Source organism: Anoplopoma fimbria, chromosome 13 (genome assembly GCF_027596085.1).
Source record: "Anoplopoma fimbria isolate UVic2021 breed Golden Eagle Sablefish chromosome 13, Afim_UVic_2022, whole genome shotgun sequence".
Classification (NCBI taxonomy): domain Eukaryota; kingdom Metazoa; phylum Chordata; class Actinopteri; order Perciformes; family Anoplopomatidae; genus Anoplopoma; species Anoplopoma fimbria.
In genome coordinates, this window is record NC_072461.1 from 23,492,075 (window position 1) to 23,508,853 (window position 16,779).

The 16,779-nt window shown below is 37.6% G+C and overlaps 2 protein-coding genes across 2 annotated transcripts in view; one reads left to right on the forward strand and one right to left on the reverse strand.

Annotated features, from left to right (window-relative positions):
• ksr2 (kinase suppressor of ras 2) overlaps positions 1 to 7,903 on the reverse strand; it is a 94,757-nt gene extending 86,854 nt beyond the window's left edge. The window contains exon 1 of the mRNA XM_054611137.1: positions 7,730 to 7,903. Coding sequence (XP_054467112.1) covers positions 7,730 to 7,903 — 174 coding nt within the window. The remainder of the gene's footprint in view (positions 1 to 7,729) is intronic.
• A 4,122-nt stretch (positions 7,904 to 12,025) lies between these two features.
• rfc5 (replication factor C (activator 1) 5) lies at positions 12,026 to 16,742 on the forward strand. Its single transcript, XM_054610478.1, has 11 exons — positions 12,026 to 12,164; positions 12,718 to 12,782; positions 13,263 to 13,399; positions 13,526 to 13,605; positions 13,751 to 13,824; positions 14,274 to 14,433; positions 14,894 to 14,975; positions 15,166 to 15,295; positions 15,715 to 15,792; positions 16,141 to 16,195; positions 16,289 to 16,742. The coding sequence occupies exons 1-11, from the start codon at positions 12,118 to 12,120 to the stop codon at positions 16,386 to 16,388; spliced, it is 1,008 nt and encodes a 335-aa protein (XP_054466453.1). The 5' UTR covers positions 12,026 to 12,117; the 3' UTR covers positions 16,389 to 16,742.
• The last annotated feature ends 37 nt before the right edge of the window (positions 16,743 to 16,779 follow it).

Below are 16,779 nucleotides of genomic sequence, written 5' to 3' on the forward strand. Positions count from 1 at the left end.
CTACTTTTGACAATGTGGTTCTTTTTGCAGATAATACTTTTACTTCATTTTGATATAAGACCTTTACTTTTAATAGACTTTTTCTATACTGTAGCACATTTACTTGAAAAAAGGACCTGAATAGTTATTTCACTACTGCTTATATCTTACTTACTCACAATTCTTTATAAGCCTTATTCAAAAACATCTTAAACTGTAAACATGTAAACATTTTTTATTTTGTGATCTGGCAACTTATTGATTAAATTATTGAAGAATGAGATAGCTGCAAAACTATATTAGATATATTTTTACAAATTTGAATTACATCTTTTCAGTTAAAGACAAGATAAATTGCAACATGAATGATAAATATTCTGAAAAGACATATTTTGCTTGTGTTGACGTGTCAGGAAGAATAAACAGCAAGTATATTTGTAGTGAAGCAATTTTTGAGAAGAAACAATTGGTCTGATTGAAAATGATGGTAGAAAAATGTCCAGGCCCACAGTGGGTGACGTGATGCTTGAAGACTAAAAAGATGATACATTTGGATGGCCCCATTCCAAGCATACACCTACAAAAAAATGACTGCTAGAAATTAGACGGTGCTGGCCTACATCAGTGCATACCAAAGTAGAAACCAGTGGAGGAGGGACTCGCAAGTCACCTCTGAATGCAGAAAACCCTCCAGCAGCTGCCCACGGCTGCTAACGCTCAGCCCAATGAGGTGACTGCTCAGTCAACACCTACAGAGAAACACACATCTACCCCGTCTAAATGTGTTGACTTCTTACTGTTTATCATATTCTTACCAAAAGGGTCAGGGGACCTCTGGCCTTCACAAACAAAATGTAAATCAAAGATACATATACCAACCAAGAAGAGGCTCAAAATGACCACAAAGATACACAAAAAGACTATAAAGAGACCAAAACAACTACAAAGACGCACAAAAAGACAAAGAGATACAAATAAACTACAAATACACTAGAAATGACTACAAATAGATGCAGAACGACTACAAAAAGTCCAAAACAATTATTAAATGACGCAAAATAACTATAAGGGCACAAAAAACAACCACAAAAGGACACCAATTAAACAACTATAAATCTGTATGTCTTGGCAGTGGGGCCTTTTGCATGTCTGTGCCCATGCAGGGGCCCATTGTCTCATAATTCACTCAAAAATAAATGTGTCTTGGCATTTTTCCTTTACTTTACTGTTTACAGGATCATGGCATAAATGCAACAACATGGCATTACAAAGCATAAAGTAACTGGTGCTTATTTAATGCAAGTGAAAGACAGAGGATGAGCGTGATAGAGAGAAAGAAAGAGAGAGATAGAGCAGGACAGAAAGACAGACAGCAACTTTTAATTCACTTCTTCTATTATCGTGTGTCTATGTGTGTCTTTTTTTACACAATCTTATTCTAGTTTGGCTATAGACTCATATTGTTGTTTAAGAGGCCTAAAACCACTCGCCGATTAAACTATTTCATAGGGCTCGCCACATGTTATTCGAATTTATTGTTAAATCTAGCTCATAAAGAAAATCTACACTTAACATTGAGCAAACAAGCAACTCGGATTCACAGCAGTTCACCTGGCACCAGCATGACTTTTTCTACACATAAAATAGGGGTTGACCAGAAGCACTGCAGCCAGTTCAATGAAAAGTGGACAACTGATTATATTCATGTAGTTTAATGTGAATTATCTGTCTCCTCTGCCATTCTCAAGAAATCTCAATCTCAAGTGTTATTGGGGCCTTACTTGACTAACCATGTAGAATAGTTCTATAGTAGGTATGAAGAGGAAAGAAAAAAGGGGAGTTTCTCATCTTTCTTTACATTGTATATAGTTCAAATGCATTGTTGCAAAAAAAGTTTTGCTTGCATTGAGCACTCAAAAAGCCCCGCACGGTGAGAACAGTTTGTGGGTAAAGTGAGTTTAATGGTCCTGATCTAACGCGTAAAACCATCCACCAAACTGCATCGCCATCCTTAAACTCCAGTCAGAGCAGATTTGGCAAAGCAGACTTTACTCCCTCTCAGAAAGCCAGAAGGGACTGAACATACTGTACTGTGGGCAGGTGCACAAGCATAAGCTGCTAGTGCTAGCAGGTTAACAATAGCAGGCCACAAGCTGAAAAGTCTCCCTGTTTTATAACACTTTATTATCTTTACCTTCTGGATCTGCACTTGCTCACACTGAAGCAGAATCCCTGTGATAATGCTGCTTGTATTTTTTTTTACAACAGTTACAAAAACAATCAATGCTTTCTGAACAAAACAGACAAACCCATCCTGCCTCCTAAACTGCGTGGTCATTGGTCGGACAAGGTTGGATCTAGCTCTCCATGTAGCACCTCAAAGGAATTAAAGTAACAGCAAATTTAAGTGCAATTTGCCGGGCACCAAATTTGTTAAAGTAAGACTAGTTAAGTGCACAAAATTGATCAAAAAGACCAATTTTCGTCCACTGTGAAACAATAAATGGAGGTGAGAGTACCTTTTACAGTCACTGTAGCTCTGGCTGACATAAATACTGAAACCAGCATATTTTTTTTAAATGATGGAGTGCTCCTTTAAGTTTGAAAGTGGATTAGCCTGTATGGTGATATTCCCATTTGACACAAGCTAAACTGACCTCTTCTCAAATGCTACACTCCCCGTTAATCCAGATAAACTGAAACACTTAATGATTGTACAGAAGACTTTAACTTCCACGAAATATAAATATTATCTCACCTGATAAACTAGAGTCAAGCACTATCATTCAAGCTCATTCAAGAGTATAACAAATGGTCTTTCAGCAAAGGTTGGTTCACTTCCGATAAAGGCACAACTAAAAGTCATATAGCTTAAAATGTACACATTTTTATGCATATAGTACTTTAAAGCAGTAATTCCTTAATGAGTAGACTCATAATTTAGCCTACTGAGCTGCAGCATACTGTAGAAAATATATAATTTAGCAACCAAACTAGTTTGTATGTTAAAAATGAAATAGGAAAAGACATGTGTGAAGGCATTGTCTGTGTGCTGATGTTCAATACATAGGTGTATACTATAAAAAATATAGTATTATTCTTATTATTAATTGAAAGTATGTTCGTAAACTTAAAGGGTCCGAAACACCTCAGAAAATGTTTTTCCTGATCTCATTGCTAATGACTCAGGTAAAGTTTAATAGCAAGGGAACACAATTGTTTTGGGCAGTTGATTATCCACAGGTCAGAAAGAGTCAATCAAATAAACCATATCAAAGCAGAAACATATCACAATTGTACTACAATCATTTAGTAGTGCACTTCCCTAGAATTGGGAAAATTCAGCCCACAGCAGGAATCTGTTTTCAGTGAAAATAATTTAGGCTGAATTTAGCAGCCGAAAAAAGCCAAATATTTCCCTCAGGAGACCAAAACAGAGCTAAAGTCAATATTTCAATATTCGACTTACGCATGCAAAGTGGCCAGAAACACACAACTATCCAAACTAATGATGATGTTGCTCCGTAACTCCTGGACGTGTACATTTAGCATCTGTTTGCTAACATTTTTGCCACATCAACTTAAAAAAAGGGGAAGCTTGCAGTGTGACAATCATGCCCACAATTGGCAACAGGTGTGAAAGTAAGGTAGGGTTTGAACTTCTCCCTCTTTTTTTCATTCCTGTCTTAAAGGAGACATTTTTTTTTCTGCACAACATCATGTCATCGTGCAGTTTGATACAGACAAGAGGAAGGTTTAACGGTAGGCTTTTCATAAACCCTTCGAGTGTGGCAACAGGTATAAACACTTGTTTCTTAACAACACTTTGTATGACCTGGTTTGCTTCAAGCACAATGAACCCTTTAACCTTCTAGGCTACAGTAAAAAAAAAAAAAAAAAAAAAACGACCATATTTCCACCTTTGAAGCAAAAAACAACAGCTGATGCTACACTTAACACTTAGCTTAAATAACCATTATAAACCCTGTCACATATGTACTTGAATATTAATGAATAACAACACTTGTTTTGACCTGCCCTCTTTGCTGTTACATGAATTACATAATTGAATCACATGACATGCTCCATCATGATCATTCCAGTGTAACCAAGGGATACCAACAGGCAATGCATAATGGTATTAATGGAAACCAGTATCAACACTTCATCAGATTGTGGCACAATCTGGGTGCTTTGGTTAATAATAGAGATGGAAAACAGCGATGTGGTTGAGGAATCTCCCATACACACACACACACACACACACACACACACACACACACACACACACACACACACACACACACACACACACACACACACACACACACACAGAGCACTCGATGAAGATCAGGGGCAGGTTAATGAGGAAGGCTTTGCGTGCGGCTGACGTCATTGTGGTCCTCATCAAAACCCCTGGTGGACAACTCATTTGTCGTCGAGGCAATAAGAGCACCGACAACCTGAACGCTCTCCAACTCGGAGGATTTGAGGAAGATTAGACAGTTCTCAGGAGTCCCTACTTTTTTTTTTTTTGCACTTGTGAATTAACTGTTGAGTGTGTCATCATTTCCAATACAAGTTTCTTTCTGTTGAGCATTTCTTTTACACATTAGTTTATTTAATTTCTGCTTAGAAAAATCTCACTAAATTAGATTATACAAAAAGCTGATATGCAGTTCCATCCAGAATGAGTAGCCCAAGTTATATTACGTATATTGTGTTGGTTCCCAGGTTATTGATAAAACGTTATTTTTACCAGAGGAATGTTCCAACAGAAGAATCACAGCCCACAACAGTACGTGACTACCAAAATATCTCACTCTGACCTGAATACATGTCGGTGTCTCTATTATTTTGACTGGTGGGAACACACTTAATAAATCTGATCTGATGTCCTAGTAGCATATAAAACAATTTTCTCATTATTTCTTTTAATAAGTCTATTGTGAAGAGTGCTACAGTACAGCATCGTCAAATCAGTATTAATCCAAAACTTCAACACGGAGCTACAACTTGCTGTTGCAGTCGAACAAGTGAAGTTTTCCTGCTACATCACTCGCTGCTGCTGCTTCATTTAAAGCTTTCAGACGTCAGCAACAAATGTCAAAACCATCACAGGATCGTGGGTTTCTGTGCAGTTAAGAAAATGGAGAAAAAGATCAAAGATATATATATAAATTGAGATTTTAATTGTCCTGGGGACTCCACAACTTGGAAGTGTGGAGTGGTGATACTGGACCATAGGGGGGTAATGGAAATGTGAATTTGATATACAGATTAAAACCAGCCCAGCACCAAACAACAGAGAGACAATACAGCAACCAGCTGGTGAATGTAACGGAGCTAAAGAGACAGATATCTTATATTAAGTTGAAGGAGACCAAAACAGAGCGAAGGGAAAGTGAATACTGGACATTATATTCATAGAAAGGCAGAAAAACTTGCCTTCAAACTAAACAAATAAATGCTAATGTCCCTCTGTGTCTGTTAGTTGAATAAATAGTGAAGTTTTTGCTATAACCTCAGCTACTACCACTGCGTTATATGTCAGACATTGTGTTGTGGAATTATTCTGCCCTCAAGTGACTAAAATAACTATTAATACAACTGTAAAACAATAACTGCATTAATCTGGATATGCTGTGTCTGCTTCACCGCAAGATTCATTTAACCTGTCATAAACGTTAGCTCAAATTTTGTATTGTAATATTTGTATAAATAATTGTCTGCAGCTTTCAGTAATAGTAATTTGGGTTTACTTAGCAAACTGCTAGTGTTATTAAATGGAAACATGATTAGTATATAAACCGCCTCCAAAAACAACCACCACATTGTTACCTATTAATGGTATGGGAAATGTTTTTCCAATGTACAGTAACAAAACTTTGCACAAACAAGTTTATTTAATGGAAACTAATCTTTACCTTACTTACTCTGCAGAAACCATGAAAGTGGAATTAACATGCTAGAGAAAGGTTTGTTGTCCACTATTAAGAACCGTATTTATTTAGTCGAGTAAAACAAGTGATACAAACACTACGGCTTCGCTAAAACAGTCTACAGCACCAACAGTGGTCCAAAGCTCTGCAGGGACTCTTTAACTGTCACTGCAAATAAACATAAAAAGTTTAAAGAACTTGAGATATTGCCATCACTTTTATTAAAGGACAGTATGTTAATAGAACGTGTAATGTGCATTATCAGTGTACATATCAACAAAAATAAAGACCCTTCAATGCTTTTCCAAAACAGTCAGACTACCTTACCTTTAGCCAATTTACTCTTTAAGATTGCCAATGTGTACATGCGAAAAAATACACATATATTATCCAGGTAAATCCTTAATTCCACTATATGGAACAGGCTTCATCCCCCCAAAAAATGGTAAAGTAACAACCATATCCACAAAAAGTTCTAATTATAACCAAATCCATCCAAAAAGAAGCTCATATCAATAAATTGCAACATAAAACAATACTTCTGTCAAGTTTACAACAAATAAGCCAGTACCCACAATGCTTTGCAAGCAATTCAGGGGTGATAGTGGGCCCTTAATATTAGTCCCCTCTCCTGTTGGATTTACCTTCCTGTCCTTCTCCTGTGCAACACTTACAGACTTCACTTAATGGCTCAGGCACAGAATAGAATTGGCAAATATAAACCACTATATGATGATATATGTTATGATATAGCCTCATATTCCTGTGGGGGTTTTTGGGTTTAGCCTGTGGCCCTCACAAGTGACTTTATTTCCCTGGGATATCTCAATGATGTCCCCTCTGGAGCTGAAAGTGTGTTGACGGTACACAGACAGCTCAGCACTGAGTTTATGGCGACCTTATCACGCATAATGGTATTTGTTTAAATCTCCCGAGGCATCACCATAACATTTCTTACAGGCCCTTAACGCTGTGGTGAGTTTTTTCCATGACCTTATCGCACTTTATGGCATTTTTTCTTTTTGTTGTTGTTAATGTCCCATAGCAGCCTCTCACTCACTGGTGAGGAGGAGGAGGAGGAGGAAGAGGAGAAGGAGGAGGAGGAGGAGGAGGAGGAGGAGGAGGGGGGGGGGGGGGGGGGATTTGGACTGGTTTAAGTGGTCTTATTAAAAAAAAAAAAAAAAAAAAAAAAAAAACGGACAGTCTGGTATCTCGAGCACAACACCGAGTTATTATGGCCATTACATAACACAATTTACTGAACACCCCACGGGCCAATTAAAAACGGATTAAACGATATTTTGTAACCATTTCGGCCAATCACCCTTTTTTTTTTTGTTGCCTGTGCGTAAAAGCTGGGCCTTTTACGCACAGATGCGCAGGCTGGCATCCATCGGCCGATGGGTGGTGTAAACACGGGGCTGCCTATAGGCCTCGGCTGCCTCAGATATTATTCTGATGGAGAAGAGCCACCTTTCTCTCCCCACCACCTGCAGAATGCGCAAGTCCATAACAGCCCCACTGCAGCCCAGTATAGCCTCCTCCTGGTTTACTGCGCTGCACAACACAGACAGCAGCAGCAGCAAAGGATGGAGAGGAAATCTTTTTTTTTTGCACATTAATGCAAAGAAACACATTAAAAAAAACAGTTTTGTCGTTGAAAAGGGTTGTGAAAAATATGCATAGTGGCCTAGGCATAAATAGCAGACAGTGACAGCCCCCCCTCCTCTCTCTCCTCTCTCTCCTTGTATTGATTTAGATGAAGATGCACAGCAGAAATTCAGTCATTCCGCTCAAATGGTGCTTACCTCCAGCGTTCGTATCTCTTTTTGTGTCAAGTCGTTGGATGTGGCACATTTGGTCCGTAAACCCTCCAGACTAGAAATGCTTATGTCTATCATATTTTGCACCAACTCGCACTGCTGCAAGGCTTTCTGCAAACTAAGATGCTGCTCCTCGCTTTTTGTCATCTCCTCGTTCATAGTTTGGCGATGCAGTGGTCGTTATTTGTCCCCTTTTGCACTTAGAAATAAAAAAAAAAAGAATTAAATAACAAAAGAAAAAAAGAAAAAGCAACAACTGTATATATATATATATGTATATATATAAATATATATATATATATATATATATATATAAAAAAAAAAAAAATCAGAGAATAAACGTGGAGAAGCCCACGGAATAGAGCAACCTGCGAAACGCCATGAAGAGAGATGCTGTCGGGTTTACAGACGCGGTTTGAGCCGTGACAGAGTCGACTCCATTGCAACAACAATCCTCGTAGTTCCTGCTGTTTCATCAAAGGTGTCTCCGGCTCTGGAGGCTTAAATCAAACACGATATATGAAGACACCGAGCGGGGACTACACGGTTTGCCACAGCATCCATTGGGTGTCCCCTCCGTTCTCAAATGGATGGGGGTTGTTGTTTTTTTTGTTGTTGTTTTTTGAGAAGAAGAAGAAGAAGAAGAAGACCAAAAAAAAAAAAAAAAAAAAAAAAAAAAAGAGAAGCAGTTCAGCGCATCATAAGAGGACGCATCGTGGAGGGTGGTGGTGGTGGTGGTGGGTGTGTGTGTGTGTGTGTGTGTGTGGAGGGGGGGGGGTGGTGGGGGGGGGAAGCCTGGTGGGTTTTTTTTTTAAAGGTGCTGATGTGTGGATTGGATGCAGGTACTCCCTGTCTCCCTTGGCAGCAGCTGCATCCCGGTTCGCTCCCACCACACCGACATGTTTCCTGTCAATCAAACCCACAGCAACAGCATCAGCATCAGCATCAGCATCGCATTGTGAGGGGAGAAGCTCTCGCGAGATTAGCGCGCAAGTGCGGTGCTTCACCTATATGTATGGCTCAGGCCTGGTTAAAAGTGTTTGGAGAATAATCAAAGTTTGCACACACACTTAGATGTTTGCACTCATAAACAGGACACATACACATATATGTATATCAAGAAGCACTACCCTGAGCTCAAGAAGCACTACCCTGAGCCTTCCTCGTAGCACTTATTTGCATTCGTATTAGTTGTTGCACTTACTGTATTCGTATCAGTTCGCTGCACTTATTGAATTCGTATTCGTTTACTGCACTTATTATATTCGTAGTAGTTTGTAGCACTTATTATATTCGTATTAGTCTGTTGCAATTATTGTTTTCGTAGTAAATTGCCTCTGCACTATACTTTTGCTCTGGTTTATGCTTTAAGATGCTTGTTTAAGAAAGGAGATGCACTTATGACTTCTGGTGACTAGTAGATCTCTTGAATACCTATGTTGAATACACTTCCTGTAAGTCGCTTTGGATAAAAGCGTCTGCTAAATGACTGTAATGTAATGTAATGTAATATATGTACATTTATAGACTACACAAACACTGCGTTCCAGATCGCATACTTTTTGTTTTTACTTTCAGTACATCCTGCAGCTGCCCTTACAAAGTGCGTACTGTAGCTTGCAGTATGCACTCAGTTTGGACATACCACTTTGTTATAAATTCACCTTGCATGCTGGCTTGAATACTGCAGAAATACATCCTGCATTTAACATATGTTGGTACATACTTAATCCATTATGGCATACTAAATAGTATGTGAGTGCGGGTATTGGAGCACTGTTTCTATTGCTCAGAATCAGAATCAGCTTTATTGGCCATGTATGCATAAGCATAAAAGGAATTTGACTCCGGTTTCTTCCGCTCACTAATACAAAGAAATAGACAAATAAACAAAAAAACACAAGGAGATCCAAGAGGAACAAAGGATAAACATTCAACTATTATGTACAACATGAAAAATTAAAATGCAAAAGTATATACATCAACACAAAAATGCAAAAAACAACGACAATGAAATGTAGATACAAATGCTAGCATGAGTTGGTCAGTGGAGCTGTTTTGTCCTCATGACTTTACAGGGATTTTATGTAACTTTTCTTTTACGTATAACATAACATAACATAACATATGTTAAATGTAGCATTTTAACCTTACATTTTCTATCTTTTTAGAGATGTGTGTGATTGTTTCTGTTGAGTGTTTGAGTGTGACTAGCTGTGTTTTATTGTGTGTCTTTATTGTTATTTCTTCTTCTGTACTCAGGTCTCTCTTGCAAAACAAATCTTGTTCTCAATGAGGTTACCTGATTAAAGAAAATTAGAATCCAGACCTTAAAAATATATTTATTTTATTTACATTTAACCCTTATTTAGCCAGGATAATTCCATCGTGATTTGGAATCCTTTTTACAAGGGGGTCCTGGGCAAGATGGCGGCGTTAAAGTTACACCGTATAAAATCATGATTAAGGTATCGTATCATTAATCTTTTACATGGCATCAAGACACTGCTTCATTTTAAGAGTCACAAGCCAAAAAAGGTTGGAAACTATACTGCTATGAGGATAAATTGGATTAAAAAAAGTCATCCAAATGCAGGCAAGACACACTCTCTGAAAAATACGCAGCTACATTGCACTTTCTGACATATGTATATAAATAACAATATTTGATTGCCAAATATTGTCCCCATAACTGAAAATACATTTAAATTAGTACAGAAAAGGCTTGAACAAAACTGTCTTTATCATTCCATCAAATGGCACTGCAAGATCAGGTACAAATGATCTGAAGATCATTAGATAACTGAATGTAGGACATATTGTATGTACAGACACAGGACAGTTTTTATGAGTTATAGAGACCAGGCTGTTCTCAGACTGTCCCTTTGTGTCTTGAAGTGTCATTTCCAAAGATAAAGTGTCATTTCTCATGATTGAAAATAAATTGCTATACAAAAAAGGTTAATTTTTATATAAAGAGTTAGTTTAAGAGGGGAATGAATAGGCTATATTCCTGAAATTTAGCAGAAATTTGGAGGTGTGTGTGTAAAATTGTATGGCCAAGACTACAGACTTTTTTATTGTTCGATCATGCTTCACAACCATAACTAACGGATCATAGCAGTATCATAATGTTAAGGACATGTAAAATTCACATGGGTTTGCCTCTCTATACACTATACAACAATGCCATTTCCCATGAGGCAGAGGGGGACACTGGTAAAAATGTTTATGGCATTATCTATGTGTCACCTGCAAAGACTTCAGACAGCATTGGGACCGGCCCTGTTGAAACCACTGTTTGGTAAAGAGAGAAAGATAAATCACCGCATTAAGCTGACTCTCTGTTGAATTATTTTACATTACATTACATTACAGTCATTTAGCAGACGCTTTTATCCAAAGCGACTTACAATAAGTGTATTCAACATAGGTATTCAAGAGAACTACTAGTCACCAGAAGTCATAAGTGCATCTCCTTTCTTAAACAAGCATCTAAGAGCATAAACCAGAGCAAAAGTATAGTGCAGAAACAAACTAATACGAATACAATAAGTGCAACAAACTAATACGAATACAATAAGTGCAACAAACTACATAAGTGAATACAATAAGTGCAACAAACTAATACGAATACAATAAGTGCTACAAACTAATACGAATACAATAAGTGCAACAAACTAATACGAATACAATAAGTGCAACAAACTAATACGAATACAATAAGTGCAACAGACTAATACGAATACAATAAGTGCAACAGACTAATACGAATACAATAAGTGCAACAGACTAATACGAATACAATAAGTGCAACAAACTAATAGGAATACAATAAGTGCAACAAACTAATAAGTGCTACAATAAGTGCAACAAACTAATACGAATACAATAAGTGCTACAAACTAATACAATAAGTGCAATACAATAAGTGCAACAAACTAATATGAATACAATAAGTGACTAATACGAATACAATAAGTGCAACAGACTCATATGAATACAATAAGTGCTAAGTGGAAGGCTCAGGGTATTTTAATAATGATATAAATTATTTTAATAATATATTTTTTCCTCAAAGGTATTTACAAAGTGGACTAACAATATATTCAGCATTGTATATGTTTTTTTAAAAACTAGAAATGTCACATTTAGTGTCTTTTTGCTGTCTCACACACGTTTTACAGTGGGCATTGGTGTTGTCACCGAGACCCCGCCCATTTGAGCTGGCAGAGCGATCCCATTGGCTGTACGCCGTGACGTCAGACGCACGTTTTTGTTGCGGAGCGCGCCAAAGTGCCAAAGCGGAAGTGCTAAGAACTCTGCAAGCATTGAGCCCAGCTGAGAGCTAAATACACAGTTTAACAGGACAAATGGCTTCTACAAATAAAATACCACTGCAGGAAAGAAACCTACCGTGGTGAGTTCAGAGTCTTTATCAAAAATAGGATATGATATTGGATATTGCATACAAAAAAATGGATTCTTGCTGCTGCATTAAGGCACATTAATGTTATATTTTCTGGTATATCATAAGGTATATTGCATATTAAGCCATGTGAGCTTCCTTTTAATTCTGCATACATAATAACTAGTCAATGCATCCTAGCTTTGCCTTGATGCCACTTTAACCAGACGGAAGAGCTGCAGTGTCTACTAGGAAACAATCATAAAGAACATGTGTATGACATTTCTGTGCATGCATATTGCAGGTATATGAATGCCGAATTGCAGAGTGGTATCTAAACATTTGATTTATTTCATAAGTCAAATATTATAACATATATTTACCCAAATATGCAAGTAGGTTGCTTTAAAAGTAGTTATTCTTAATGCAGTTCGTTTTGCAAGACATTGTGCTATTCTTACTGTAACTTCTCCTAATGTTGCAGTCATTTGTTATTTAGCAATTGGATGTATTTATTATTGATCACATTATTGATTGGATGATGTCTTTCTTCTCTATATTCCAGGGTTGAAAAGTACAGACCACAGAAACTTGATGATCTGATCTCACACAAAGATATTCTGAGCACCAGTAAGTATGAGAACTACCAGAAATAATATGTATTCCTCATTATAAAGTGATCCAGCACAAGTAACCCTTAATAGTACATAAATATGAATTACACAATTGTACTATTCCCTGTGTTGGGGTGACTCTCTGTCCTGATTGCCTTTATTGTCCACCGATGTTTTAAATTAATAACGCCATTCAAAAGTTCATTTTCAGACTGTTCATTGTGTTTCCTTGTTTTTTTTTACCTTGTTTTGCATCTCTTCTGTGCAATACTATAACTACTATTATTTTTTAGTTATTGTGAATTTTTTTTAAATTTGTTTTTCACTTATTTAATATTCTTTCCTGTTTAGTACTTTTATTACTTATTTATAATACAGTTTTTTTTTCTACAATGTCTCTTGTTTGAACTATATCCATGCTGCTGTAATCCTGTAAATGTCCCCGCTGCGGGACTAATAAAGGATTATCTTATTTTATCTTATGTCAAATCTTCAGTCCAGAAGTTTATCAGTGAGGACAAGCTTCCCCATCTCTTGTTCTATGGCCCCCCCGGAACCGGCAAAACCTCCACCATCCTCGCCTGTGCCAAGCAGCTGTACAAGGAGAAGGAGTTCACCTCCATGGTGTTGGAGGTATATAACAGCTCCTCATAACAAGCTTTTTGGTTTATTGGGCTTATCTTTTTAACGTTGCATCTTCGGTAGTTTAGCGACAAAACCACGTGTCTCTTTGATTTGATGTCTAGTTTTGTTTTGCAGCTAAACGCATCAGATGACAGAGGTATTGATGTTGTACGAGGTCCCGTTCTGAGTTTTGCCAGCACCAGGACCATCTTCAAGTAAGACAAAAAAAATATGTCCTCAAAACTTGTCACATGACTCAATTCAGAAATTAATGTTCTTAATTCTTTTATGTAAAACTCATAACTGCAAGGGGAGTTATTTAAACTGCTACCTTTTCTTTCGAACCCTCTTGTCCTCCAGGAGGGGCTTTAAGTTGGTGATACTGGACGAGGCCGATCACATGACCCAGGATGCCCAGAATGCATTGCGGCGAGGTAAGCCATCTGTTCGGCCGGTTGGTGCCCACTGTGAGCCACACGGCTCACTGAGCAGCCAGGCAATTTGCTTACTGGTGAATTACTGCATATCTGCTGGTACACACTGATACTCACCCTAAAATAGTAATACCTATTGGAAGATTTGGTTTTAACTATTGTTAAACTGGAACAATTTGCGGTTCTTATTATTATTCATATAAGAAATTGTACATAGTCATTAACAAGCATATGTAGTTTCTAGTTGAAGTAACATAGCAGGAAGGTGTGAACAGTGTGGATGTTCCCAACAAGAATTCAGAAAATCAAGTGTCTCTAAGCTACAAAGTTGTATTTTTCTAATTTCTTAGTTACATTGATTTCTAACTTGTGTTTCTCCTGCTCTCATCTCTCTCTCTCTCTCTCTCTCTCTCTCTCTCTCTCTCTCTCTCTCTCTCTCTCTCTGTCAGTGATTGAGAAGTATACAGAAAACACTCGGTTCTGTCTGATCTGCAACTACCTGTCTAAGATCATCCCAGCTCTGCAGTCGCGATGCACCAGATTTCGCTTCGGCCCGCTGTCCCCGGACCAGATGATCCCTCGGCTAGAATATGTTGTACAGCAGGAGAGGTGAGTGTGTGTGTGGAGAATGTTTTCTTCTCCATCTACCAATAAATAAATCTGAGGTAGAAGAAAGAGATTTGAAGGCGCTGTGTGTATTTAAGTTCATGCTTACTTAATCCTATTAGCACTTGTTTTTCCCTGAAACTTGTGAGACTATATCCAAAATAATTTTCTTATTTGTTATCATGCTAATGGTTGGGGTTTCACAGAAAATGTGTTGGTATTTTATAGCACAGTGAGGAATTATTTTAGTAAAATAAACAAAAGAGAAGCACAGATTTCAGCAAACATAGTTTTTTTGCTGGGACTGATGATGAAAATAAAATATTTAATTTATACCATCAGCGAGAAATCGAAGAAACCAACCAATCGTTTGTTTGACAATAATACATTTCTTTTTAATAGAGGAATTAAGCTTTACATTGATCTGACTGTTGATTTGAAAGAGTGGATGTTTTTGTTTCAGTATTGACATAAATCCAGGTGGAATGAAGGCCATTGTGACCTTATCATCAGGCGATATGAGAAGATCGCTCAACATACTGCAGGTACGACCAAAAGCTCGTCTTGATCATTTTGCCTCATTGTGATGTGTCACTTTTTACTTTAAGTTTCAGTGTTTTCATTCATATTGTGCTTTAAAACAGCTGAAAACATATTTTTAAAGATTCATTGTAGAAGTAAAATGTACCATCTGTTTTCCACCTGTGATTTTTTTTTTTTTTTTTTTTTTTTAAGAGCACCAGTATGGCGTACGGGAAGGTCACAGAGGACACAGTGTACACCTGCACAGGTCACCCCCTCCGCTCAGACATAGCAAACATCCTCGACTGGTCACTGAACAAAGACTTCACCTCCGCGTACAAGGGTATCCTTCAGGAAAATCCACTCTGGAAGCTTTACGTTAGAATAATAAATCTATATTTCTATTCCCTAAACTACAACCTTTTTTTTTTTTTTTTTTTTACTTGTGAAATGTCTACCAGCGTTTAAAGTATTATTCTGTACAATTAAGAAAAAGCTCAACATCTTGAAGTTGCTGCATATTCAGTGCATTTCTTTCTTGCAACCGATTATACTTAATAGAAGCTAGCTGTAGCTAAATAGTTAAATCTACCAGTCAACTCACTTTCAAACTGGACGATTTGAAATACAAATGGCTGATAATTGCAGGAGCACATCAACATATTTACCATGCAACACATGTTTTGCATGATTTGATACAAGGTTTTGGGATTTCTTGGGTTAAATCCTTTGTGTTAGTACTCTTTAACACGTCATTCACAGAAATCCTTCAGCTGAAGACGTTGAAAGGTTTGGCCCTGAACGACATCCTCACTGAGGTTCATCTGCTCATACACAGAGGTAAGTTTTTCTTCAAGGGAAAAGGTCATATTTAGTTTAAAACCAGGAGGCTATGTTTTAAAATGAATTTTCCATTTAAGAGAAATTACTGGGGGTTAAATCCCACCAACCTCTGAGCACGATACAAGTGCTGAATATTTCTCCATTTTGATGCCTTTTAGCTATTTTTGCTTTAGTAGTTGCATGTTTTTTTATGCAAGGGCCCAAGCATGATAACCAATTTAAAGATGTGTGTGGTTTACATGTTGACTGTCACATGACTTAACAATGTCTAGTAGAATAACCTTCAGTTCTTCATTTTGATTCCAAGTATCTGTATTTCTATTAATTTTTTTTCCCCTTTTCCAGTGGACTTTCCTCCAGCGATTCGGATTGGTCTGCTCATCAAGTTGGCTGACATCGAGTACGTGAGATCACTTGTGCTTCCTCTCATAAACTAATAACTGTAATATCATTAAAGTGTTGCTTTTGGACTCATTGCGTGTCATCTCCTCAGACACAGGCTCGCCTCAGGAACCAATGAGAAGATCCAGCTGAGCTCCATGGTTGCAGCTTTCCAGGCCGTCAGAGACCTGGTGGTCAGTGAGGCCTCATAGATAAAGTAACCGCCGTACGCCACAAAGAAGTTCTGTCTTTCTTGAATGCAAACCAACGGTGAAGGGGAACCTTTTCAGCAAATCCCTTGGTGACTACCATCACTGATCAGTACACTTTTCATGATGAGAAATAGGCGGCGTCACTTCAGTTGAGCTTATTTAGAAAGAAAATAGATACTCATAAGTAATTGCTGCATGGTTGCCCTCCAGTGCTCAAAATAATTGATGCACAGCAAAGAAACGAATGCTCTTAACTATGTTAGTCACTTACATCTGCATACAAACTGAGGAAAATGGAAGGCAGTCGTTTGTTACTCATAATAAAAAAGATGATCATTTGGTCACTTAAAATGTGGATTTGGAAAATTTACTGTCATAAATCCATCCATTA

Bases quoted from the DNA above. Each gene is read 5' to 3' on its own strand.
- rfc5 (XM_054610478.1), top strand. From the start codon at position 12,118: ATGGCTTCTACAAATAAAATACCACTGCAGGAAAGAAACCTACCGTG. The intron at 12,165-12,717 runs GTGAGTTCAGAG...TCTATATTCCAG, and splicing joins CAGGAAAGAAACCTACCGTG to GGTTGAAAAGTACAGACCAC. The intron at 15,793-16,140 runs GTAAGTTTTTCT...CCCCTTTTCCAG, and splicing joins TCATCTGCTCATACACAGAG to TGGACTTTCCTCCAGCGATT.